Source organism: Sciurus carolinensis, chromosome 4, assembly GCF_902686445.1.
Source record: "Sciurus carolinensis chromosome 4, mSciCar1.2, whole genome shotgun sequence".
Lineage (NCBI taxonomy): Eukaryota > Metazoa > Chordata > Mammalia > Rodentia > Sciuridae > Sciurus > Sciurus carolinensis.
The window spans coordinates 117589332-117617207 of record NC_062216.1 but is presented as its reverse complement, the minus strand read 5'-3'; the positions used below and the strand labels follow the sequence as shown (position 1 = coordinate 117617207).

The 27876-nt window shown below is 43.6% G+C and overlaps 2 protein-coding genes and 1 pseudogene across 2 annotated transcripts; 2 read left to right on the top strand and 1 right to left on the bottom strand.

Moving 5' to 3' along the window:
* The first annotated feature begins 281 nt into the window (after nucleotides 1-281).
* Nucleotides 282-4288, top strand: Ddit3 (DNA damage inducible transcript 3). Its single transcript, XM_047550167.1, is given in 6 exon segments — nucleotides 282-397; nucleotides 2658-2701; nucleotides 3320-3477; nucleotides 3699-3866; nucleotides 3868-3919; nucleotides 3922-4288. Coding segments are annotated over 4 exon segments (504 nt in total). The 5' UTR covers nucleotides 282-397; nucleotides 2658-2701; nucleotides 3320-3339; the 3' UTR covers nucleotides 4068-4288.
* On the bottom strand, nucleotides 4223-27367 carry Mars1 (methionyl-tRNA synthetase 1). The gene is given in 23 exon segments (XM_047550168.1): nucleotides 4223-4385; nucleotides 4388-4417; nucleotides 4420-4444; nucleotides 4541-4633; nucleotides 4879-4949; nucleotides 6361-6551; nucleotides 6645-6749; nucleotides 6836-6967; nucleotides 7965-8178; nucleotides 8535-8652; nucleotides 8767-8862; nucleotides 8951-9121; nucleotides 16511-16585; nucleotides 19710-19911; nucleotides 20740-20943; nucleotides 21081-21197; nucleotides 24496-24602; nucleotides 24775-24947; nucleotides 25205-25280; nucleotides 25634-25768; nucleotides 25848-25926; nucleotides 26073-26163; nucleotides 27170-27367. Coding segments are annotated over 23 exon segments (2700 nt in total). The 5' UTR covers nucleotides 27279-27367; the 3' UTR covers nucleotides 4223-4299.
* On the top strand, nucleotides 10211-11303 carry LOC124983169 (glyceraldehyde-3-phosphate dehydrogenase-like; annotated as a pseudogene).
* Nucleotides 27368-27876: the final 509 nt, after the last annotated feature.

Below are 27876 nucleotides of genomic sequence, written 5' to 3'. Positions count from 1 at the left end.
TTGCATCATCCCCGCCCCCCTATCCTCCCCTCCCCCCCGTCACACTCCCCTCCGCGCGCGCGCATGACTCACCTACCTCCTCCGCGAAGCCTCGTGACCCAAAGCCACTTCCGGGTCCAACGCGACGTCGACCCCCAAGCGGGAGGTAGCGATGAGGGCGGTGCTGCAGAGCTGCTGAGTGGCGGATATGAGGGAAGAGGCGGGGCCGTTGCTCGCGTGCCGCTTTCTGATTGGTAAAATTCTGGATCCCGCCCGTGGGAGGAGGGCAAGGCCATCATAAAAGATCACGGCTCCGAGGTTCGAGGTCAAACTTGGGTGTAAGGCAGAGCATATCATGTTGAAGATGAGCGGGTGGCAGCGACAGAGCCAAAATCAAATCCGGAACCTAAGGAGAGAGGCGAGTATTGACTCCCTGTATACCCTTTGCCTTTCTATCCTCGAGAACTCGATTGTTCCCTCAAAAGTTCGGTGTCGCTCTTTAGAATATGGCCCACCTCCTGCCACAGTGATCTTAGAAACCGTCTGAGGGATTGGGAGAATTCCTTATTCAGGAGTTGTGTTTATAGGCCCCTCTTAACTTTAGGCGATAGGATCACCCCAACCTCACCGGAGCGTGGTTCCTGCTCAGTGCTACTGAAGGGACCCCTGCTGCCCTCGGGAAAATTCATTCTCTCTGTAGCCAACTCCAGGCCATCTCATTAGGCCTGTCCAGTGAGAGGCGGGACAGCAGGACACACCCCTGCTCCGAGATTGGGTGACCTGTGGCTCAGTCTGTATCCGCCCTTTCGACACTGCTGGCATTCCCCCTACCCTGCCCAGTTCTTTCAGCTACAGCACCTCGAGTGGGTCAGCATGTCCACTGAGGTAGTTGGGGATCCTGGACTCTGCACAGAATTTTTGGGAGGAGGGGTGCCGATGAACAGGGAGAGATGGGTTTTCCCTTTTTCCCCAGAGGTCCCTGGGCCTCCCGCACAAGAGAGCAGCTTGGATCTCTTTAAACGTGGGAAGCCATTTGGGTTTTCCCCAAAGTATTGTCCTCCTCCTGGATCGATCGATCCCTTCCTTTACCCACCCCCATTCTGTCTCCCAGCTAATCTCTGCGTAACCATTGCATCAGGCCCGCCCCACTGTTTGGTTTTGTAGCCCTCTGGCCTGGAGCTCCACTGCTGATGAAAGCCAAGTCCCACACACTAGAAGGCAAGGAAGTGTTCCCTTGAGAGGACAGCCCTGCAGAGAAACAATCGGAGCAATATTGCGTCTCCAGCCTCCAGAGACAGGCAGCTCTGGGCTTAGTCTTCCCTTTTCTATAAGTGAAATTGGGTGGGGGGAGCTTCAATCATTCCTAACATATACTTAATGAGCACCCACTATGTGCCAAGCAGTTTGGGGCTAAAAGTGTATTTCTAAACAAGAGAAAAAAAATTCTATACCTATAAAGCTCTTACATGTCAGTGGTAGCCATTATTGACATGGAGAAAACTAAAACAGGAAAAGAAATGTTCAGGGTGACTGGTTTTTATCAGTTGACCAGGAATTACCTCACGGAGGTGACATTTAAATGAAAGGCCCTAAACCAGGCACAGTGGTGCACACCTATAATCCCAGTGACTCTGGAAGCTGGGCAGGATGATAGCAAGTTGGAGGCCAGCCTCAGCAATTAACTAGATGCTGTCTCAAAGTAATAAAAGGGCTGGGGATATAAACAAGTGGTAATGCACTCCAGGGTTCAGTCCCCAATACCAAAAAATAAATATCTTAAGGAGGCAAGCCAGTGAGCCATGCAGATAAAATGGAAGAGCTAGAGCAGTGACCCTAAGATGGGTATCTTTAGGAACAGGCCTCTAGGGTGAGAGTGACCTATGAAAACTCAACAATTTGCAGACAAATGCTGTAGGACCTTTCAAGCCATTTTGAGGACATTAGTTTTTAATATGTGTGAAATAGGAAATCATTGGAAGATTCAGAGCAAAGAAATGGCTTAAGTTTTAAAGGGCTGGAGATATATAAAGAATGAGGATTGCCAAGTTGGAGGCCGGCCTTGCCAACTTAGACCGTCTCAAAATAAAAAAGGTTGGAGATACAGCTAGGTGGTAGAGCCTCTCTGAGCTCAATCCACACTACAAAAGAAAAAAGGGTTTCCTAGTGTTCTAGATTGGATTGTCAAGTGTGAGGGCAGAGGAATCAAGAATGATTTTGAGATTTTTGCATTAACCATCTAGAAATGGGGATGACCCTGGAAGGGAAAGTTCAGGAGATTATCTTTGGATATAAATCCTAAATGCCTGTTACACATGCAAGAGGAGATGGTAAGTAGACAGTAGATAGCAGAGTTGAAGGTCCCAGACTGGAAATGTACATTTGGAGAATATCAGTGTAGGAACAGGATTAGGAAAATGCCACTAGTCCTTACCTGGCACATTTGAGTTCTGCCTTAAATTTAGAGAAACTGATTTGGCCAGAACTTTACTATTATGTAATCAGGACTACAAATGTCACAACTAAAAATAAAGGAAGCAGAGCTCTCTTCTGTCCTTGGAAATGGTTATAGAACCTTTTAACTAACTATATCCCACAAGACCAGAAAGAGGGACCAATAAAAGTTAGAAGAATCTGCCTCTCTTTCCAAAAATGGCTAACATTTATCTTTGTTCCCACAGTGTTCCAGAAGGAAGTGTATCTTCATACATCACCACACCTGAAGGTAGGTAAATTTCACCCAACTCTTTCCCAGAACCAACTCTTAAGGAAAAGCTACTTAGGCTCCCTTTGCTGGGATCCTAAGAAGTTATTAGAAGACCCAGCCTGAGGCAGGAGAGCAAGGTTTGAATCTGAGCAAGCTTTTGTTATCAGGACATGTCCATCCTAGCCTGCCCCATAACAACATGGTGACCAAATCACTATTTTTAGAGCATTTCCTAATTGAAATCTGGCTCTCCAGGTCAGCCCTAACAAAGACAATTGGTTTGCCTTGCTCATCTTCAGTCTCATCTAAGTTAGATGGACTCAAAGGATCATTTATCCAAACTCCCCACACAGAAAGGAGCACAAATGGCCTGGTAATAGCCCCTTAAAACTACCTTCAGAGTTCCCAAGTGGGCTGAGGACTTTCATTAGGATCTCCTCTAAGAATGTATGTTCAGTTAAGTGTCTGTTATCGCTATTAATCTCTGCTGTTGTAGCATTAAAGCAGTCATAAACAATACGTAAATAAATGGATATGTTCCAAGAAAACTCTTTATCTATAGATTAGTTTGCCAACCTGTGGTTTAGACTTTGTTTGCCAAGTGGAGCTTTTATCCTGAGTATGTACTTTTTCCAGAACCTTATCCAACTGCAGAGATGGCAGCTGAGTCATTGCCTTTTTCCTTTGGGACGGTGTCCAGCTGGGAGCTGGAAGCCTGGTATGAGGATCTGCAGGAGGTCCTATCTTCAGATGAAAATGGGGGTACTTATATCTCATCCCCTGGAAATGAAGAGGTGAGAATGCTAATTCTTAAGGGGAGAGGCCGAGTTGTGGCTCAGTGGCACAGCACTTGCCTAGCACGTGTGAGGCACTGGGTTCGATCCTTAGCACCAAAAAAAATAAAGGTACTCTGTCCATCTACAACTGCAAAAAAATTTTTTTAAATAAAGTGAAGGAGATATTACCTTTGCTTTCTCTACTAATATCCACCCTTCCTTTCTTCATTTCTTTGAAGGAAGAATCAAAAATCTTCACCACTCTTGACCCTGCATCTCTGGCTTGGCTGGCTGAGGAGCCAGGACCAGCAGAGGTCACAAGCATCTCCCACAGTCCTCGTTCTCCAGACTCCAGTCAGAGCTCCCTGGCTCAGGAGGAAGAAGACGACGACCAAGGAAAAACTAGGAAAACGGAAACAGAGTGGCCAGTGGCCAGTCCGGGCAGGAAAGCAACGCATGAAGGAAAAGAACAGGAGAATGAAAGGAAAGTGGCACAGTTAACTGAAGAGAATGAACGGCTCAAGCAGGAAATTGAGCGCCTGACTCAGGAAGTAGAAGCTACACGCCGTGCTCTAATTGACCGAATGGTTAATCTGCACCAAGCCTGAACAATTGGGACCATCACTCCCCAACTGGGGCCACTACCGACCTTACCCTGAAGTGGCTACTGACCACCTTTACACCAGTGCCAGGGATGTGACCCTCAACCACATGTCCAGTAGGGAAAAGGCATGGGGGAGACAAAAGAAAGGGTCTCAGGTTGTATAGAGATTGTACATTTATTTATTACTGTTCATGTCCATTAAAGAGACTTTCTATGAGCCTATAAGCCAAGTTCTCTCACTTTTTCTTCTTGCCTTTAGGAGTTTCAAGGGGTTTCCCCTCAGCTAGAGCCAGCTGTTTCTTTAGATCCAAGAGTTTAGCACCTCTGCAGCAACCTGGTTCTTGTCCGCCTTTGTGCTTTCAGTTCTCGGACAATGCTGCCCTAAGAAAGGTGAGTGGGGGGAGTAACAGTGAGACCGGGAAACAACCTGTTTAGGAGTCAGCTTTCCCAGTCTCCCAGTGGGCTTCAGCTTCATACCTGTTTTGTCACTTCATCCATCAGCATTTGTATCTGCTGTGGCCCCACTGTTTTAACAGTCTCTACAACTGCTGGCTTGTGGGATACTTTTACCTGCAGAACAACAGGGTTGTTATTGCTGGCTGCCATAAACATCCCCTGAGCTCCAGTTTTATGTAACATCTCTAGAAAAGTGATTACCTTTAACTCCAAGGACTCTTCTAGCTAAGACAGGAAAGAAAAACTATAAGGAAGTAGCAGTGTCAAAAGATGAAAAGTGTGATGAGTGAGGACTACTTGGGGAAACTAAGGAGATGCTGCTGTGACTGTTGGGTGAGGGCACACTCTAGCTTTCTCACCTGGCCCCCTCCAAAGCGCTGCCTCAAACTTTCAATCTGGTCATTTTCCAATTTTGGAACAAAGGAGTGACCTGTGAAAAAGAATTCCAGAATCATTCACTGCTTACATATAAACTCTACCAAACTATATAATGGGTCTCTCCAACCCTACTCTTGACATTTAAAACTCCTTAATGCTGCCAGGTACCATGGCACACACCTGTAATCCCAGATAGTACATGTAAGGAAAGAATCAAATGAAGGAAATGGAGAGTAACAGTAACACAGGTTTATTCCAGACGAACCTGTGGAGGAGGGCCCAGTGGAGACTGAGACCATCTGCTTACAGCCTGGAATAGACATGAGAGGTGGGGGCGGATTTTTGCAGTTGGGGGTTGTGGGGAAGGGTCCTTGTGGTGTCACTTTCATAATGAACTAGGTGTTTTCAGGATTTTAGTCCCAGATAACAATTTCTTAAGATGACGGAGTATTTGCAGTTTTTTTGTTTTGTTTTGTTTTTGGTTCTGGGAATTGAACCCAGGGACACTCAACCACTAAGTCAGATCCCCAGCCCTTTTTTTGTATTTTATTTAGAGACGGGGTTTCACTGAGTTGCTTAGGTCTTTGCTAAGTTGCTGAGGCTGGCTTTGAACTCACAATCCTTCTGTCTCAGCCTCCTGAGCCACCAAGCCCAGCCTGTTTGTGGTTTCTTTGCATGACAGAAGACTACTCTCTGGGGTTTAGGGCAGGCTGAGTCACAGTGACTGTGAAGTGATTCTTCTACAATGGAGGATATATTTCAAAATGGCATTGCCTATGTCAAGTTCTTACTGATAATGCAGAGGCAGGAGGATTGAAAGTTCAAGGCCAACTCAAAAAATAAAGAGCCAAAGATGTAGTTCAACAGTTGATCACTTGTAGATCACTTGGATGAGTGAATGGACCTGGGATTCAATTCCCAGTACTGCCTCCCTGCCCAAAATAAAAGTCTCAGAAGGAACATAACACTAAACAAATACCTATTGGTTAAAAAAAGAATTCAGAAAAAGCATTCACTCAGAAAGTCCAAAATATTAGTAGGGTCAGAGAGTATGTAAACCATTTAATGATGCTAAGTCAATCCAGAAGTTTTAGGGTGTACTTTGTAATAATCTTGTGTCAAAGAGAAATAGCTACCCTGAATTCTCCCTGCCTTGCCTGCCTGCTAGTATTTGAAGACAAGGTGATCACAGTATTTCTTCAAATGGTTGTGTATCAGTTAGATTTTATGTGCCAGGTAGGTCTTAGCATGAAAACAAATAACACTGAACTTACGAATCAATACCAAGGACCTTATATCACAAGCAAACCCAACTGCAGAATGGGGAAGGGGTTCAGAACACCTATAACAGCCTCTTGCTCCAAGCAAAGAACAAGAGAATGTTAGGTCTTCTCTAACCCCACCCCAACAGTCAATGGTAAAAGCATGAATTTTGAGAGTGGCCCTTCTAACTCTTAGGAGACCTACCATGCCAATCTGGTGCCCTGCTGGTAAGGTACACAGGAAGTTCGTGAGAAGGACACTGCAGGCTGGAAGTGGGAGCTGCAGCTGTGTCTGGATGGTGGCGCTAACCGTGGGCATAAAAGGCTGGAGCATGATGGACAGCAAGGCAGCTATGTTCACCGCCAAGCCTGTCACTGTGCCTGCCCGCTGCCTTGGGGAGAACAGAGATTTAATCAAGACCTCAGGGAGGACACAGCCTATCAGTCACCTAATTTCTGTAGCCAGTCCTACCCCTTTAACATACCTGTCAGCTTCAGTGCCTTTAATCCGCTTCCAGGGCTCATTCACCTGAATGTATTGGTTGCCATGTCGAGATATGGTGAGGATACTGCGTAAGGCATCCCGGATCCTGGAAGAGAGGAGGCAGGCCAAGGTGTATGAGGCTCTCAACATGCTAGCAAATCACTAAGAGGCAGAGCTATCAGGGTTACTTACCGAACCTTCTCCAGCAGTTGGTGATAGTGTCGGAGCTCCAGGGTAATATGGGCCAGCAGTCGCTGATCATCAGGGGTAAGCACCATCTCAGGCACAGAGCCCCCAAAAAACTTAGACACAAACATCCCAGCTCTTAATGGAGATAGAGAAGGAGAAGAGGAGGAAAATAAAATTTATTTTGTCCAGTATCTTTATAGATATTTGACCCAATTTCCACAACTTTTCATTCTCTCAGGATTCCTTCCCAAATAAAAATGCTTCCTGGCCCCTCAAACTCAAAGGTAAGGTTTAACCAATTAAGCCTCTATTCTCTCTCCCCTAAGAATGTGACTCTTCAAATGAAGAAACCTGATCAAGTTAAGCAATTATACATTTTGCTTTTAAGTAAATTTTAAGAATGATCAAGTTGAAATTTCTTGAAAAATATTTTTAGTTGTAGATGGACAAAATACCTTTATTTATTTTATATGGTGCTGAGGATTGAACCCAGGGCCTCATACATGTGAGGCAAGCACTCTACCACAGAGCCACAACCCCAGCCCTCAAGTTTAAATTATTATGTGTTAATTGCTATTAAACACTGTAATGAAGACTATCTGTTGAACGTGGTTAATGAAAAAACCTGAAAGGGTAAGTAGTACTGAGCTAAAGGCCCAGGGCTCAGAGAGAGAAACAGAAGTCTAAGCCATCAAGAATATTTCTTCAGACTGCAGAATCACTGTGATAGGGACAAAGAGTAGAATGTGAGCCTAATGTAACAACTTTGAAGAGTAGAGCAGAAGCCTCCTATTATTACACTGAAATAACCCTTTTCTCAGTCAAACTTTTTAGTGGCCTACAAGTGAACCTTTTTTTTTGAGGCAAAAATACATCTTCATTTCTATAAAGAACATGAGAAAACAATATGTGAAAATCCCTCTGTGATATTTTTTGCTAAATCTCTATTTCCTGAAGCATACCTTGCCTATGTGCTGGGAGCAGAGTCCAACTGACAAATCAATTTTCCAAAGTGTCCTTCCTATCCTGCACTGTCTCCTTCCCACTTATTCTCTCTACATTCTTATCTCCTGAGGGAGAATTGGCCCCATTTCAGCTCTTATGCTGACTCTAGCCCCTCACCAACTCCCACCTGTTGATGAAGTTGCCCAGGTTATTAAGCAGTTCTGAATTATTCTTGAGCAGCATGTCTGTCCAGGAGAAGGCACTGTCCTGGCCCTCAGGCCGAATGTATAGCAGATAAAAGCGCCAGATGTCAGCAGGGATCCCTGTGTCCTGGGCCATGTCTCCAAACACTCCCACACCACGGCTCTTAGAGAATTTCCCATCCTCATAGTTCAGGTACTCTGGACAGAGAATGAGAACCATCTGTTCAAATAACATTCCCCTCTCCAACCCAGTAATTCTTCCCTTTCCTTTAACATTAATGGTGGATGTCCAATAATATCACTGATCTGCATTGGACTTGGGAGCCGTTCCTAGTCATTCTGGGCTTTTTTTCTCTTTGCTCATATGTAATACAGAATTTTAGCTTTGGGTTTTTTCTTTCTTCAGAATCTTATTTCCTTACTCTGGATGAAGTTCTCAAGTTTTAATTATTCCCTGACTCAAGACCAAGCATCTCACCAGGATCTTCTTCCAAATACTGCCTCAGTCCTCACTCCCTAGGAACTGCACATCTGCTTTCTTCTAGGGTACCCACCTGTAGCAATGAGGTGCTTGACCAAGGTGTAGTTGTCCTCAGCTCCTAGGGCTGAACAAGGAAAGACTAAGCCATGGAATGGAACATTGTCTTTGGCCATGAACTGGTAAAGGTCCACCTAAGGAATATAGTTGAGAGAGATCTGAGACTTTCTTCAAATTCCAAAAAAGACAAGACAGATACCCAGCCATACATGTCCTCCCCATAGACAGGCTAAGCAAGAACTGCTCACTTGCTCTGGGTTCTTCCACCATTGCTCCCACTGGTCTGTGTAGTTGGCTGTGATAGACAAGTAGCCAATAGTAGCATCAAACCAGACATAGAATACCTAGAGAGTCAAGAGAAGGGAAATAGTAGGGACCAACCCAAATTTCAGACTGAAACAAGATAATGAATAAATGTTAAAGAGTTTTTACCTTGTCCTCAAAACCTTTTAAGGGTACAGGAGTTCCCCATTTCAGGTCTCGGGTTATACAGCGTGGCTTGAGGCCATCCCGAAGCCAAGAACGAATGATAAACCGGGCATTAGGTGTCCAATCACTGCCAGGCAATGTCTTCCCCAACCATTCCTCTAATCTCTTTTCCAGCTGAGATGGCAGACAGAAGGCAGAATTAGGACAGTCTCATACGTGGTTAGCATAAGGATAAATAAGGGGCTGGGGATATAGCTCAGTTGGTAGGCCCTGGGTTCAATCCCTCCTGGCGCAGCCTCCCAAGCTGTTAGGATTACAGGTGTGTGCCACTGTGATCAGCAACAGATTAATATTGACCAGAAAAAATAAATAAATCAGAGGAAAACATGCATTTATGCTTATTCTTCTGTAGGAACTTCCACTTTTTATGTCATAAATTTCTATCTAAAATATTAAAAAGTTAATACCACTTTTTTCAAAAATATTTTTTTAGTTGTTGATGGACCTTTATTTTATTTTTATGTGGTGCTGAGGATCAAACCCTTTACCTCACACATGCTAGGCAAGTACTCTACCAAGTGAGCTACAACCCCAGCCCTAATACCACTTTTGAAATCAAAAACATGTTGAAGGGATGCTACATGGAACTCATCCACATAAATACTATACTGCTGCTAAAAGAATGAAGCAAACTTCTGAAGCCTGACAATACATTCCATTGGCATGACTATGAGGACTAGACACACTCACATTGCCAACAGAAATGCAAAATGGCACAACACTTACTGAGGAAAAACAACAAACTTGACAACAAACTTCATATACATTTACCCTTAACACAACAAACGATCACTTTTAAAGAATTTATCAGGCTGGGGATATAGCTCAGTTGGTAGAGTGCTTGCCTTGCGAGCACAAGGCCCGGGGTTCAATCCCCAGCACAGCAAAAAAAAAAAAAGAATTTATCCTAAAGATAAACATCCAATAATGCAAAAATACATATGCAACATTATATGTAATTACAAAATACTAGAATCTGCTTAATAATGACACAGAAAATGGCTGGGGGAAAAAAACCCTATGATACCACAGAATGGAATACTGTGTAGTTATTAAAAATAAACTGGGCTCTCTGCTCCTCCCTGTTCAACAGCCACTTCTTCTCTACTCGTGCAGTGCCAGCTGCGTCCCTTGAGACACGATGGTGAAGGTCGGAGTGAATAGATTTGGCCGTATTGGGTGACTGGTCACCAGAGCTGCTTTCAACCCTGGCAAAGTGGATATTGTTGCCATCAGTGACCCCTTCATTGACCTCAACTACATGGTTTACATGTTCCAGTATGATTCTACCCATGGTAAATTCCATGGCATAGTCAAGGCTGAGAATGGGAAGCTTGTCATCAATGGAAAGTCCATCTCCATCTTCCAGGAACGAGATTCCGCCAACATCAAATGGGGTGATGCTGGTGCTGAATATGTTGTGGAGTCCACTGGTGTCTTTGCTACCATGGAGAAAGCCGGGGCTCATTTGAAGGGTGGTGCCAAAAGGGTCATCATCTCTGCCCCTTCTGCTGATGCCCCCATGTTTGTGATGGGCGTGAACCACGAGAAATAGGACAACTGTCTCAAGATTGTCAGCAATGCCTCCTGTACCACCAACTGCTCAGCTCCACTGGCCAAAGCCATCCATGACAACTCTGGCATTGTGGAAGGACTCATGACCACAGTCCATGCCATCACTGCTACTCAGAAGACTGTGGATGGCCCCTCTGGGAAACTGGCGTGATGGCCGTGGGGCTGTCCAGGGTATCATCCCTGCATCCACTGGAGCTGCCAAGGCTATAGGCAAGGTCATCCCTGAACTGAATGGAAAGCTCACTGGCATGGCTTTCCATGAGCCCACCCTCAACCTGTCAGTTGTGGATCTGATCTGTCACCTGAAGAAAGCTGCCAAATACGATGACATCAAGAAGGTGGTGAAGCAGGCAACAGAGGGCCCCCTCGAGGGCATTCTGGGCTACGCAGAGGACCAGGTCATCTCCTACGATTTCAACAGTGATACCCACTCCTCCCACCTTCGATGCTGGGGCCAGCATTGCCCTCACAACCACTTCGTCAAGCTCATTTCTTGGTATGACAATGAATTTGGCTACAGCAACAGGGTGGTGGACCTTATGGTCCACATGGCCTCCAAGGAGTAAGAGCCCGTGGACTATCTGCCCCAGCAAGAACACAGAGGAAGAGAGAGGCCCTCAGCTGGGGAATCCCTGCCCCTAACTCAGTCCCTCAACACACTGAGAATCTCCCCTCCTCCTAATTTCCATCCCAGACCCCCTGAAGAAAGGGAGGGGCTTAAGGAGCCCTACTGTCACATACCATCAATAAAGTTGTACCCAGCAAAAAAAAAAACTGGTTGGCCACAATGGCACACACTTGTAACCCCATCTACTCAGGAGGCTGAGGCAGCAGAATCACAAAACTTTTTTTTCTTTCTTTCTTTTGTACTGGGGATTCAACCTAGGGGCACTTTACCACTGAGCTACATCCCCAATCCTTTTTATTTTTGATTTTGAGACAGGATCGTGCTAAGATGCCAAGGCTAGCCTTGAACTTGCCATCTTCTACAGGAGTGTACCATCACATTCAGCAGGAAGATCACAAATTTGAAGCCAGGATGAGCAACTTAATGAGATCCTGTCTCAAAAATAAATACAGCTCAGTGGTACAGCACTTGCCTAACATGAGAGAACCCTGTGTTTAATCCCTAGTACCATAAAAAAATACAAAAAAGGATGAGGAAATCTGTGAATGAATACGGAGTGATTTCCAAAACATACCATTGTGAAAAATGCAAAATTCAAAAGAAGATATACAGTAAGCTATCTATTAACTTATTTTGGTAATATGACTTCACTGAAGAGGGAAAAAACTAATCAAATTTTGAACACATTACCTGACTTAATACCTTCAGTATAGGGAAGAAGTCAGGACTGTCAACAATTCTAAACTCTTTTGAGTAAGTGTTTTGGGTTTTGTTTTGTTTTGTGGTACAATGGATTAAACTCAGGGCCTTGCACATGCTAGGCAGGTGCTCTAACAGTAAGCTAACCCCAGCTCCTAGTAGATTTTTTGGTAGAGATAAGGGAGAAGCAATTCTGAAATTGTTTTAAGTCTACTATGGGATTGAGCAAATGGGTCAATGTGCTGAAGCTTTTTGGGAACTTGGTAACTTACTGTGGAAGAAGGAAGATATGAATATTAAATGAGATTAAAGAGGACAAATTCTGTAGGGCTGAAGTGAAATTTCAGTATGAGAATGAACCTAAAAGAAATGTCTAACTCTCTTTGCTGCAAAAGTCTGAAAACAAAGATAATTCAGTAGCAATGAGCATAGCTACCACTTAGATTTTAGACTACTACCGTTCCTTACTAAAACAAACCAAAGCTTTGTGGCATTATGGTAATTCCATGATGGAAACAAAATGAACCTAGAGTTATTTTGTTATGCCTGAAAATAAATGTTTAAAAAGTGGTGGGAGATCTCAAAAACAGAGAAGACATCTCCCATTGGCCAAATAAGGAGAGTAAATAAGAGCCCCCCATTGGTCAAATAAGGAACGATTACAGCATGAAAATAATTTCAGGGCAGAAATGAATTATAAACCATTTAAAAAGACAGGAATCCATGAATCTATGCTGAAAGTAAATAAGATAACCAAAAAAGTGAATGAGGGAGGAAGGTAAATGTGGAAAGGAATGGCAGAGTTGGAAATTCGTCAGGATAAACATTGATTCGGTGCACACAGAACAAGGGAACATAATAGAAGCAGGCCAGAGTCTGCTACCATGGCCATGACCCAAGGTAACTAATATGAGCTTGCTGACTGGAAATAATGTAAAAAGCAGAGCTACTCAGTTAAGGGAAAGCACTGAAATGACAGATTTTTGGCTGCCACCCATACGCAAGACTCTGAGATCATGTAGCAGAAGCAGAAAAAGGCTAACGAGAAGGAGGAAGAAGCTAAGTAACTTTGAGGCTTCATGTCTACCCTCTTGCCCTACAGCTGTTCCTGACCAACCTCACCATGCTATTTCCTCCTGTAGTATGCACAGGTCCCAGAACTCACAGCAGGTCCTTTGCCACAAATCCACAGAGTTCCTTCTGTGCTTCCTTCCCCTTAGGTAGCTATCCTTTCTTCCCCTGAACCACTCCTGGAGGGTGAGAAGATTAACCCTTCCCAGTGGTTTTTATTTGTGGGGACTTACCCCAAAATACTAAGTTTTGTAATTAAAAAAAAGAAAGAAAGAAGCCAGTCATAGTGGTATATGCCTGTAATTCCAGCTAGTTGGGAACCTGAGGTAGTAGTACTGCAAATTCAAGGTCAGCCTGGGAAACTTAGCAAGGTCCTGTTTCAAAAATAAAATTTACAGTGACTTAGGAGACTGAGGCAGGAGGATCTCAAGTTTGAAGCCAGACTCAGCAACTTAGTGAGACCCTGTCTCAAAAAATAAAAAAGGCTGGGAATTTAGCTCAGTGGTAAAGTATTCCTAGGTTTAATCTCCAGTACAAACAAACAAATAAGTAAATAAAATAAAATTTTTAAAGGGTTGGGGTTATAACTCAGTGGTTGAGTGCTTGCCTAGCAAGTACGAGACCCTGGGTACAATCTCCAGCACCACACGTACAAATTGGCTTAGGTAAAAATGCTAAAAAGATGCTAAATTTAGAGTCAACATTTTGTTCATGAAGAGTCAAGTATTTGCATGATCTTAAGTGCATTCCCACATACTACTTGTTAAGTTGCAAGGGGGAAAGTATTAATGATACAGTAGAGAAAATGAATATTTTTTTCATTTTTATGGTACTGAGGATTTAAGCCAGGGTCTTGTGCATGCTAAACAAGTGCTCTATCACTAAGCTATATCACCAGCCCTTTTTTTACTCTCAAGTTGTTCTCAAACTTGTGATCCTCCTGCTTCTGTATATGGGTAACATATTTATTAAAAAAAATTAACAGCACCAGTGAGGGGACAGATGGCCATCATGTGTCTCTAGAAAGGATACAATAGGGCTGGGGATATAGCTCAGTTGGTAGAGTTCTTGCCTCCCAAGCACAAACACCCTGGGTTCAATCCCTAGCACCACAAAAATAAAAAGGATACAATATCCTTTATGCATATTCTAACCAGAGGATGCAAAACATGAACCCTATCATGAGGGAATATCCAACAAATCTAAAATGAGGAATGTTCTATTTTGAAAAGAGGGTCAGGACCTGCAATCTTTTTTTTTTTTTTTTTTTTTTTTTTTTTTGCAGTACTGGGGATCAAACTCAGGGCCTTGTGCTTGCAAGGCAAGCACTCTACCAGCTGAGCTATCTCCCCAGCCCTCTGCAATCTTAAAAAATGTCAATGTCATAAAAGACAAAAGTGGAAGAAGTGTTTAAAATCAAAGGAAACTACAGAGATTAAAAACAAAGCAAAACAAAACACTAAATGCAACACATAATTCTGAGCTAGATCCCATACCAAAGGAATAAAATAATGCTATAAAGAATATTGTCTTGGCCCAGCACATTGGTGCATGCCTGTAATCCCAGCAGCTCAGGAGGCTAAGGCAGGAGGATTGTGAGTTCAAACCCAGCTTCGGCAACTCAGTGAGGCCCCAAGCAACTCAGCAAGACCCTGTATCCAAATTAAAAAAAAATTAAAAAGGGCTGGGGATGTGGCTCAGTGATCAAGCACCCCTGGGTTTAATTCCCAGTACCAAACATATATATACATACATACATATATACATATATATACATATTGTCTTGCGCATAGTGGCACACACCTGTAATCTCACTGCCTTGCACGGCTGAGGCAGGAGGATCTCAAGTTCAAAGCCAGAGTGGGCAACTTTCAATTTTTTTTTAATGAAAATGTATCGGGTTGGGGTTGTGGCTCAGTGGTAGAGCACTCACCTAGCATGTGTGAGGCCGTGGGTTCATGAAGCACCACACAGAAATAAAATAAAGGTATTGTGTCTGTGTCCACCTCTAACTAAAACAAAATATTTAAAATAAATGAATATATATCTCAGTTGGGGATTATCTCTGTTAGCAGAGTGCTTGCTTCGCATGCACAGGGCCCTGGGTTCAATCCCCAGTACCACAAAAAAAAAAATAAAATAAATATATTTCTCAATATAAAAAAAAGGATTGGGGGTATAGGTCAGTGACAGAGTGCTTGCCTAGCATGTATGAGACTCTGGGTTCAATCCTATATTTTAGTGGGATAATTGAAAAAAATTAGAATTTGGGTGGCCCATTGACAAATAAATTAATATGAAATTTCCTGATGTTAACTTCACTATGGGTATCCAAAAAAATGTCTGGTTTTGAGCTGGGGCTGTAGCTCAGTGGCAGAGTGCTTGACTCAAATGTGCGAGGCACTGGGTTCGATCCTCAGCACCACATAAACATAAACATTTAAATCCATCTTTATTTAAAAAAAAAAAAGTCTGGTTTCTTGGAAACACATTGAAGTATTTAAAAATAAAGAGACTATTACATATATAAAGAGGAAGGAGAGGAGGGAAAGAGAGGAAGAGAGCAAATATGCTAAAAACAAATGGAACAAAATCATAGCTGATTCTGAGTAATGGGGAGGCAAGGTTCTTCTGGTTAAACAACATGAGCTTCTTTGTTCTAGCAAGTTTATTTTTACCGCTTTTTTGCAAGCTTGAAATTATTTCCAAAAAAAAAGTTAAATAAGGAGCTGGGCCCAGCAGCACATGTCTGTCATCCCTGTAAGCCCGGCAACTTGAATGGCTAAAGCAGGAGAATCACAAATTCTAGCCCAGCCTCAGCAACTCAGTGAGACCCTGCCTCAAACAAAGAATAAAATAAAAAGGGCTGGGGATGTAGATCTGTGGTAGAGTATCCTGGGTTCAATCTCCAGTACCAAAAAAAAAAAAAAGTTTATGGGGGGAGGCAGATTTACTAAGGTAGAAAACTGGTCAAAACATATTATTTGTCAGGAGTAGTGGCACACACCTGTAAACCCAGCAACTCAGGAGACTGAGGCAGGAAAATTAAAAGTTCAAGGCCAGTCTGGGCAACTTAGCAAGACTCTGCCTCAAAATAAAAAAATCAAAATGGGATGTAGCTCAGTGATAGATTACCCCTGGATCAAATCATAGTATGGAGGGGCCGGGGGGGAACATTACAAAAGACACATTAGAAAGCAAAAGCAAGCAGGTTGCAGAAAAGTGTAAATGTCATGAACCAAATTGTGTTAAGAGAAAGCAAGAGGAATAAACATGCTTTTATATGCACAGGACATTTCTGATTGGATACAAAAGATGCACAGTAGTAAATATTTCTGGCAAGTGAACCTGGGGCTTGATGGATTTAGGACTTTTGCTTTGTGCCCTTAATCTGTCTTATCGCTTCACAACAGCACAGGTAATTTTTAATGGAAATAAATAACACTCGAGAGTGGTTAAACATCCATATTTGTGGCTAAGGTAGAGGGACAGAAGCAGCCTTCTGAAGACTAAGTTAAAGGCTCACTTACCTTAGGCAGGTCCAAGAACAGATGCTGGGAGGACTTTACCACAGGGCAGGACCGGCAAACCTTACATTGAGGTTTCTGTGAAGGGAAATTCCAGAGAAGGGGTGACCCAGGGTGAGATAGACAGGATCAGGAGCACAGGCAAAAGCGACACAGAGGGAAGAGTGCCTCAGCTGCCCGCTAGCTGAGCTTCATGCTCACACCCAGACCACTCAACTACTTGGGCTTCTTGGAACTTGGGAAACTCAAATTTGAACAGTATAACATTTGTTCTTCAGAGTTTCACATTTCTGTTTCATCGCTTCAGAGTAGGAAAAAGCATTCTCTAAGCACAAACTAGTACAGAGCACTGCACCGTGTGAGAGGAGAAAGGAGCAAAAAAAAACAACATGTAGCTCCTCTCCTTGAGGTTACAGTCAAGACAGGGAGCAATGGTTTGCTTAAGAAACAAACACAGATCTTTATAAAGCAAAATGTCAAAAAATACCAAATTGTGTGGGAGAAATTGAATATAACAACAATGAAGGGTAACAGCCATAGTATTAAACAGTTAGGTGGAGACAATCAATGCAACTTTCCAGTAGTTTTCACCTCCTGGAAGCGTGTGTGTGTTCGAGCACGCATAGCAGCTATCAGACAGGTGTTAGTTACTGGGGATTAAACCCAGAGGCACTCTCCCACTGAGTTACATCCCCAGTCCTTTTCACTTTTTGAGACAGGGTCTCAATAAATTGCTTAGGGCCTTGAACTTGCAATCCTCCTATCTCCATCTCCTGAGTCACTGGGATTACAGATGTGTGCCACAACAACCGGCTCACCTGGGGTTTTGAAGGTGAGAAACTGTAACTCTCTCAGGACCTCACTCCTGAATTCCACAGGCTTAGATCCAACTACCTACCTGGATGACTACAGGTATCTCAAACTTAGCAAACCCAAACAGTATCACTGCATTTGGTATGAAGGCATTTTCTCCTAATCTTGCCCATTGTCAGAGACAGCACTAGCATCTATCCAAGCTGCTCAAGTCAATTTTTCTTTTCTCCCTGTCCGGCACCTTTTTTTTTTTTTTTTTTTCTTTTTTTGGTGGTGGTGCTGGGTAACCCAGGACCTCACACATGCTAGGCCAGCATTCTACCACCGATTTATATTCCCAGCTCATATCAAAAATTTATAAATCATCTCTTTCTTTACTCCAAATTTCAGAGTAACCAGCACTATAGTTATGTCCAAAATATATCACAAGTCTATTTATTTTCACCATTTCTTCTGCTAATTAAATAGTCTAAGCCAGCATCATCCTATTTTTGGATTTTAGCTTCCGAACCCTTCTCCTCACTTCTCTTCACTTCCCTTCCATCTGTTTTCCACAAAGCAGTTTATCGTTCCATAAGCATAAAATCTAAAACTCCTGCAATGGCTTAGGAGGCCCTGGTAATATTGCCCCCGCCTTTCTAAATGACCTTATCTTAATCTATCCTCCTTCTCCTTCACTATGCAACAGTACACTGGTTTTTCAATTCTGTCTTTTGAGCTCTGTTACCTGGATCTGAAATGTCCCTCAAAAGCCCATTTGTAGGGCCAGGGATATAGCTCAGTTGGTAGAGTGCTTGCCTTGCAAGCACAAGGCCCTGTGTTCAATCCCCAGCACTGCAGAAAAAAAAAAAAAAAAAAAAAAAGCAGCCCATTTGTTGAAGGTTCTGGTCCCCACTGCAGCAATGTTCAGAGGTAGGCCTTTGGGAGGTGATGAGATCACGAAGGCTTTAACCTCATCAATGAATTAATCTTCATTGATAGATTCAGCCTAATAGGCTACTGGAAAGCGGTATAAACTGGAAGAGGTGAGGCCTAAGTAGGTCATTGGGAGTTATATTTTGTCCTCAGTTTCACTCTCTGCTTTCTGGCTTCCATGCAGCTTTGCTCCACATCATGATGTTCTGCCTCATCACAGGCCCAGAACACAATGGAGTCAAAAGACCATACGCTGAAATCTCTGAAATTGTGAATCAAAATAAACCTTTCTTCCTTTCACATTATTTATCTCAGGTATTTAGTCAAAGCAACAAAAAGCTGACTAACAGAGCCTTTACATTTCCTGGTCCTTCAATTTGCAACACTCTTAATACCACCTATCACCTGGCTTGCTCCTTCTTATTCTTCAGTTCAACTCTCAGTTCAAACGTAACTTACTTCAGAGGCTTTCCCTCATCACCTAACTTAAAGCCCACTCTCCCGCACATATTCCTGGCAGTTTATCCTATATTATTCCTTGTTTAGTGTTGGTATCCTTCCCACACTGGATAAAAATTTGTCTTACTCACTTCCTTGTCCCTAGTCCCTAAACTGTAACTAGCCTGTACAGATTTAAAAATGTCTGCCAAATTGCCAGGTGCACGTCTATAATCCCAACTTCTCAGGAGGCTGAAGCAGGAGGATTGCAAATTTGAGGCCAGATTGCACAACTTCACAAGACCCTGTCTCAAAAAAAAAATTTTTTAGAAAGGGCTGAGTGTATGGATCAATGACAGAGTGCCTGCCTAGCAAGTGCAAGGTCCCAACTTCAATCCCCAGTACTATAGATAATTTTATAAAAATAAAATCTTTATGAATAAGTAAATAACAAACCACTAAATGTGAACTAGAAGACAAGGGCATTTATAGAAGAGAGAAGGCTCTAAAGTAATGTAGATCAGGTGGCCCAAATCAGGAGCAAAGGTTGGAAGTATAAAAGCAACCGTGTATTTCCTAGAACAATGTTAAGCATGTAGTAAATACTCAATATTTTCAAATGAACTGAATGATGAGTTGCTGAGATGGTTTTGGATGCTAAAATAAAAATCCTGGGGCTGGGGACATAGCTCAACAGTAGAGCACTTGCCTAGCATGCATAAGCCCCTGGGTTCAATTTCCAGTAATACACACACTAAAAGATCCTTAATGGGACAAAACTGGGAGTCCCTTAAGATAAATATTTTTAGTTCACACCTGTAATCCTAGTGACTCAGGAGGCTGAAGCAGGATGATCACAAGTCTCAGGTCAGCCTCATAACTCAGCAGAGCAATTTAGCAAGACTGTCTCAATATGAAAAATAAAAAAGTTCTGGAGATACAGCTCAGTGGTAGATCACTCCTGGGTTTAATCCCCAGCATCACCCCCCCCCCCAAGAATTGCTTCCTTCCATTTCCCATGAAACCTTCCTCATACCTTGAGTTCAATGGCATTGATGAGCTTGCCACACTTGTCACACTGATCACCCCTGGCCTCTTCATAACCACAAAAGGGACATATTCCCTCCACAAAGCGATCAGCCAGGAAACGGGCACAGCGTTCACATCGCAGTTGTTCCACACTATCTTGCAGCACAAAACCTCGTGCCAGCAACCGATGGAAGATATCCTGGGTGATTCTGGCAAGGTAAGCAAGACATAGGTAGAGGAAATATGCATACCTCCCTCCTGCCTTCCAACCAGGGACCCAAATTCATTCAGTCCAAGCACCAAAGAAATCAGAAAGCCTATCAAGGCAAAGGCCATCCATTCCTCCATCCATTCATTGTTAGAGTCTTAATGGATAAGTCCACAACCCTCATACCTATTCCCCATCTGCCCACACACAATCTCTTCCCTCAGCACTTAAGAATTTATTTTTGTTGAATCCAGACTATTTGCTTTCTCTTCAAGACTGTGTCTGCTCTTCAATCAGTCCTGGTGCTGAATTGCACAGTACCATCAGCTGGCAGCATGTCTGCTACATAGCTTTTGTAAGGGCAAATATTATTACAAGTGTATTTTTTTTTTTAAGATGTTGACAGACATTTTATTCATTTATTTATAGGTAGTGCTGAAAATCAAACCCAGTGCCTCACACATGTTAGGCAAGCGCTCTATCACTGAGCCATAACCTCAGCCCACAAGTATATTTTTATGAATGCACACAGGTTTGGGAAGTAATATCTTAAGACTCTAAGGCAGCCAGAGAGGAAGGAGGCAATGAAGGAAGGCAGGTAAGTCCCATCTCTACTCTCCCTCTGGTGCTCCTTCAGCCCCTGGTCACACAATGAATGCCCTCAGGAAAGCCTGATAATGCCCGTGACACATTGTGGGGCAATGTTCAGATCCTGAATTCAAGAGGAAATCCTAGACATCACCCTGGTTCCTTCTGTCTCCATGATATTCTCACTGCCTCAAACCCCAGTCTTCAACCCCCAATTTCTGCCTCATGTGAGGAAACCTACTTGGTCTGCTGTGGAGTGGTGGTACGACCAAAAATATCAAATGAGATATTAAACCAGCGGTAGATGTCAGCATGGATGTTATGGTACTTGTCACAGATTTCCTGAGGGGTTAGACCCTCCTCCATAGCTTTGGTCTCTGTTGCTGTCCCATACTCATCTGTCCCACACAGATAAAGAGTGTTCCACTGGCGGAGGCGAGAGTACCTGGAAGGGAATATGGTGGTCATGGGGGCCCAGGTTAGACTTTGCTCCCAGGATCCTTAAAGTTCCCATCCTTTAGGCATCCTATTCCCTTGGAGCCCACCCCTCCCTCAAGAGATCTCTCCAGCAGCTATCTCTACCTGGCAAAGACGTCAGCACTGAGCACACAACCAATGATGTTTCCAAGGTGAGGGACATTGTTGACATAAGGGAGTGCACTGGTGATAAGCACATTCCTTTCCCCAGCCACAGGCAACCTGGTAATGGAGGAGGATGAGAAAAAAACAGAGGAGATGCCAGGGTCAAGAAAGACTGAAAAATGCACAGTTCACCCAAACACGACCTTGTTCAACTGTCACGGGTTTCCATACATCTGAAGTCTTTTCACACATGAACCCACAGGACCATAAGATTCCTTACAGTTGCAGTATTCACAGTGAGCACACCTCATGTACTGCTATATACATTTCATTTGCCTCATTCCAGCACTAATTTCTGTCCTTTTTACTGCTGACATTAGCTCATTCTCAGATCAGAGGTTCCCAAATATTCACAAAACTCCAGTTCCTAGGCTCTGTCCAACCATGTTCACTCACTACCCACAAAAAGTTCCCCAGTGGGAACCTCTTCTCCCATGTGCTATGTTAACAGTACCTCAAGACCTAATTAAAACCAACAGGCACCAGCTATTGCCTTCATAGCCACTATCTTCTCCATACTTTCCCGGGATCATTCCTAGTTATGCCACTCAATCAGCTGACTAAAGTCATTCAACTCAGTATTCCTTATTCAGAGTTCTTCACCCTTGAAAGCTCGGCTGCATATATCCTCCCCTTTCCTTAGCACTGACAACTCCTCAGGGCTTATGTCATCTTTCTAACCATTCTGAGCCTACAATCACTGGTTCCCAATACCCTCACATTACCCCCTTCTTTCCAACTGCTGCTACAGTCCTCATCAGATGGTCCATCTGCTCCACAGAACATTTTATGGTTAATTTCCTCGGCACAGGTATCGCTAATTTCTCCTGCACTGGCCTTTCTCCCATATCATGATTGTTTCTGAAATCCAACTTAAAAGTTTGCTGCTTTTAGAAGACCTTCTTTCACTGATAATTGGCTTCTTATAGTCCTTGTATCCTGAGACCCTAATCACTTTGTACCATATCATGTAGCACTCCTTTGGTGTTACCCTTTCACTTCTTTCTCATTATGAGAGTGCTGAGTACTATGGCAGATATATAGATGAGATAAGGAGGCTACTGTGTAACTGCTACCGAGGTCTATGAAGTGGTGAAATACAAAGTGCCAAAAGGTATTTTTATTCTTGTGTTTTTGTGGACCAGGGATTGAACCAAAGGGTGTTTAACCACTAAGCCACATCCCCAGCCCTTTTCATTTTTTATGTTGAGACAGGGTCTTGCCAAGTAGATTACTGCTAAATTGCTGAGACTGGCTTTGAACTTGTGATCCTTCTGCCTTAGCCTACCAAGCTGCTGGGATTACGGGCATGTGTTACTGCACCTGGCGCAAAAAGGGTTTCTTTATAGGCAAATAGGCACTATAGCCTAAAATTAAAATAAGATAGATTAGTTTGACTATAAGGTCTTAAATGTCAATTGTCTCCTCCTCTACTGTTTTTCCCCCATCAGTACTGAGGATCAAACCCAGGCATGTTAGGCAAGTGCTCTAAAACTGAGCTACAGCCCCAGCCCTCCTCAAGTTAAGCATTTAAACACGTTAGCCTATATAAACACATAAGAAAAGCTGGCGTGATAGCACACACCTGCAATTCCAGTGACTTGGGAGGCTAAGGCAGGAGGACCATGAGTTCAAGACCAGCCTCAATAACTTATCAAGGCCCTAAGTAACTTAGCAAGACCCTGACTGAAAATAAAAAGAGTTGGGGGTGTAGCTCAAAAATAAGAGACCACTGGGTTCATGCCCCAATATCAAAAAATAAACACCATCTCCTATTCTTTGTGAGCTCTCACAGTATTTAGCACTAAACTAAATCCATAATACTTAAAGAAATACTCAAAGGTGTAACAAATCCCACCATTATGTACAACTATAATGCACCAATAAAAAAATGTGGAGGAGCTGGAAATGCGGCTCTGGGTAGAGCACTTGCTCAGCATGTGTGAGGCACTGGGTTCAATTCTAAGCACATTAAAAATAAATAATAGGGGCTGGGGAGATAGCTCAGTCGGTAGAGTGCTTGCCTTGCAAGCACAAGGCCCTGGGTTCGATCCCCAGCACCCAAAAAAATAAATAAATAAATAATAAAGGTACTGGGTTCACCTACAACTAAAAAAATTTTTTTAAATATGTGGAAATTGGGGGTGGGGTTGTGGCTCAGTAGTAGAGTGCTTGTCTAGTATGTGTGAGGCACTGGGTTCAATTCTCACACCACATATAAATAAATGAGTAAAATAAAGGTCCATCAACAACTAAAAAAATTTTTTTAAAGTGGAAATTTAAAAAAAAGAAACACTCAAAAGGAGCAAATAAAGGAAAGATGAACTTTCACAATTCATCCAAATTTTATCAATAGCTACTGAATGCTTGGCCCTATGCAAGCAGCTGAACCCCTAAAAGAAAAGACAACCCCTACCTTCGATAAACGTATAGATTAGTAAGGAAAGAGACACATAATGAGCAATCACAACACAATATAATAATGGGAGTTCCCAGATAATGAAGCCCTTAAGACTGTCTTGTGCTCTATAAAGAAGGAAAAATTAAGCAGCAGTGCACACTTGTAATCCCAGTTACTCAGGAGACTTAGGCAGAAAGATCACAAGTTTGAGGATAGCAGAGAAACCTAACAAGACCCTGTCTCACATTAAAATTAAAAAGGGCTGGGGATAAAGCTCAGAGATGGAGCATTTTCCTATCATGCTTGAGGTCCTGGGTTCAAGCTCCACTGTTGAAAGGAAAAAAAAAAAGGAAAGGACAGAACTACTCTCTGGAAGAAGAGTTTATACACTAGCAGTAAGATGTAGGTAATCCAGGGATAAAGAGCAGCAAGCAAAAAAACACAAGAGTTAAGGAAGTATGCTATCATCTCAACCCTGTTTCCCTCTCAATACTCATCTTGGACTTGGCATGTAGCTCAGTGTGTGCTTGCCTGCCATGCACACACATAAACACAAAGTCCTGGGTTTAATCCCTGACATGGGGTGGGGATGGGGGGCTCATCTTGATCCATTTGCTCCTCGACCGACCAGCCTCCCCTAGTGCTTAATGAATTCCTTATAAGAGCCAAACTCTCTTGCCCCTCAGGCCTTTGCACACTGTTTCCTCTGAAACACTCTTTAACCACTCTTACCCTTGCAAGTAACTGTTCATCTTGCAAGAGTTTACCTTAAACATCACTTTTTAAGACAGACCTCTAAATTATTTCCCTTTGATTTTTTCTCTTATAGGATCCTATACTTTTCCTTCACAGAACTTAATAGATCCATGAGCGAACAAGGCCTGCCTACTTTGTTCCCCTTTATCAACAATTTCTACTTATAAAACCAAGCCCCACTCCTTGGTGCCTACTCACACTGGATTCTGCTGGGGCCGAAAGGAGGGCAAGCTTCCCAGGCCCTTTTCCCAAGCAGTCACAGCCATAGCAATCTCTTCCTCAGATAGGGTAGCCAGCTCCTCCTCCTATAAAGAGCATATAGAATCCCTTACCAGGTGAGGGAGCACCACAAGGTAAAGAAACTCTCTTTGCTCTCCAACAATTAAAGAAATTAGACAAATACTCAACATTTTTCTCCCAGTCACCTCCCACCTCAGGTCCCAGGGCTCTGTGAAGGTTCCCTGTCCTGTTTCAAACCTCAGGCTCATTGCTGACAGCCTTCTCCTCAGGTAGGCTGGGCTGGGACTGCTTTTGGAGGTAGGGCCGGAGAGCTAAGACACCCTGCTGTTTCAGCACAGTCTCTGCAGCTCGCTGACATGGCTCCTGAGTACTCAGAGTCTGGAACCAGCTACGCAGGGCACCCAATTCCTCTAAGGTTATGGGAGAAAAAAAGAGAATCAGTAAGCACAGAACCTAGATTGGGCAGGCAAGGGTGGATCGCCTCACTTTCTTTGAAGGTTTCAAAGGTTTCTCCGGTTGCTTTCCATAATTCCCTCAGCCATCTTCTGCTACAGTTGCCCTGTCAAGCTGCATCCTGAACCGGGTCCCCAATATTCTACTGTCTGTTCTGTAACCCCTACACCAAGTTCCTGGGGTTGTGGGGTAAAGTGATATGCATAATTCTCACCAGGGAGGTAAGCTGGGTCTTGGAGTAATGGATATAGCGCTCCCCACAAAACAATGTCAGCTAGAGATTCTGTTTCCTTGGTTGGGAAAAGAAAAGAAAAAGGTACACAGATAAGACACTGATTTTTTTCCCCCAACAATAATATATAATATTCATTGAAAAACTGCTATGATCAAGCACTGTGTTAAGCACTTCATATTATCTCAAGGCTCAAAATAACTCATTGAGACACAGAGATATTCATAAGTATTAATGTTATTTCCATTTTGCAGATGGCAAAAATTGAGTATTAGAGTTTAAGAGATTTGTCTTAAATAGCAAATTACACTACTAATAACAGTGTTGGGGTTTGAACACTCTGAAGACAATCTTCCCTCTTAATCCTTACACTATAAACCTTCCCCACACCCTATCTCAAGACCAACTCACCCCAGCCAGGAAAGGACAGTTTTGGCGACTCAAGCTGTGGTCAATGTGAGTCAAGGCTCTCCGAAGTGGCCCAAGAACATCTTCCCCCTTCTTGCCTTGGACTACTAAGTAGTACAAGGCAGCAGACAAGGTTGGCTAAAATTAAGAGGGACACAGATCAGGGTGGCCATGCAGGGCAAGGACCTACCTGCCATTCCCTGTGCCTTAGTCCCACCTGCAGCTCTGTTGCTTCCCATTCTAGCCACTGGTTGGTGAGGTCATCTTGCTCCCAGCCAGATAACAGAAAGAAGTATCTGCCCAGGGAGAGAACAAAAGAAGGTGAAATTAAAAGGACCCATTAATCTAGTCTATTTCTCACCCCTCAGTGAAATAGTGGTTGCAAATAAAGCCACACAAACAACAGAGGTGTCCTCCCTTGTAATCGAGGACCAATACTGACCGGCAGATTGCAGTAGTGGAGAAGAGGTAGTTGCCACTATCCAGTTGCAAGACAGGGACCTTTGGCTGGGTCAGGAACGGGACCACACACTCTGATGTAGTAGAAAATGGGTAAAAAACAAGAGCGGGTGCCACAGGAAAGAGAGAGGGAGAGAAAGGAGGAGGAAAAAAAGGAAGAAATACTTTGTTAACTTAGGACAACTATGCATTGTTCCCAGAAAAAGAGAAGTAAAATGGGCAATATCAACCCAGAAGGTCTAGGATAGGACCACTGAAACAGAGTTTCATAAAATGCTGGAGAGGCCAGCAGGTGTTCAGCTGAGACTGTCAGCTGGAAATAACAGATGGGATTGCAGAGAGGAGGTGGTGGTATAGGGACAGTGCTGCAGTCAAAAACTGTTAACTGAAAGCAACTAGGATACCTTGGGAAAGATCTGAGGTCCCGATGGAAGGACAGAATTAAGAAAATAGAGGACTGACAAAAGAACCGCTTAAGAATTCTTAAGCTGGGGGCTAGCACGCCTTTAATTTCAGCAAAGCTAAAGGAGGCTAAGGCAGAAGGATTGCGAGTTCAAGCCCAGCCTCAGCAACTTAGCGAGACCCTATTTCTAATAAAATTTAAAAGGGGGGGGGCGGGCTGGGGATGTGGCCTGATGGTTAAATGCCCCAGGGTCCAATCCCTGGTATTTAAAAAAAAAAAAAAAAAAAGAGTTCTCAAGCTGGGAATGAGAAGAGAGAGTTGAAAAGATGTGTATGCATACAAGTACCTGGGTGTCTTGGGAGTGGGGGTCCTAAAAACAACAAAGAGGTTCCTGGAGACGCTTAAGCAAGTGAATGGGGGTGGGGGGTGCCTGATAGGTGTGAAGGAGGGTTAGGAAGGGGAGGCCAAGTTCGGGATGCAGCAAGACGAAAGAGAGGAGAATGGAAATGAGGAAAGAGTATAGAGAGGGTAAATAACTGTTAACGGAGTGACCAAAGGAAGGAGATCGATGGTACATGCCTAGGGATTCACGAAAACAAACGCCGAGTGAGCGTCGGTCGTGTTTCGGTCCCGCCCCTCCAACCCCATCCACTGCCCACCAGCACCAACTCAAGTACCTTCGGGGCCCACAGTGCTGATGAGCAGCTCTGCTCTGCCCCGGACCCTCCCGGCCGCGGCCAGCACCGGCAGGCTCCCCGGGGCGCCCTCGCTCACGAACAGCTTCATTTCCAGATGAAGCCCACGCTGATGCAACCGGAACCGGCCTCCCGCCTTTGGGTTGACGGCCACCGCGAGGCACCCCGGGAAATGAAGTTCTGTCTTAAGAATCGCCGGCGGTCGACTCCCGGAAAGTGGACTATTTCTTCCCGTCATGCAAAGCTGGAAACAGGAAGAGGCTACCATCGAGACAAGGGAGGCCCTAAATGCAGTGCTAGCGCGGCAGTTTTTTGGTGGGCGGGTCAGAAACTTCCCTGTTGGGGTCCCGCACACCTGTATCTTTTTTTTTTTTTTTTTTTTTTTTTTTTTTTTGTAGATGTTGATAGACCTTTATTTTATTCATTTATTTCTATGTGGTGCTGAGAATCGAACCCAGTGCCTCACACATGCTAGGCAAGCGCTCTACCACTGAGCCACATCCCCAGCCCACACCTGTATCTTTTAATGCAGACTGGGGCTGCGTCTGAAACCGTGGCTTTTTGTGGTTCTATAGTTGTCGAGGATGAAGTGACGATTATGACTTCAGCTACTCGCGATCGCTGACTCTTGATTCAAGTTATTAAAGATTAAAGTTTTAGAGTGGGCAGTTAACGATGATCTTACTTTA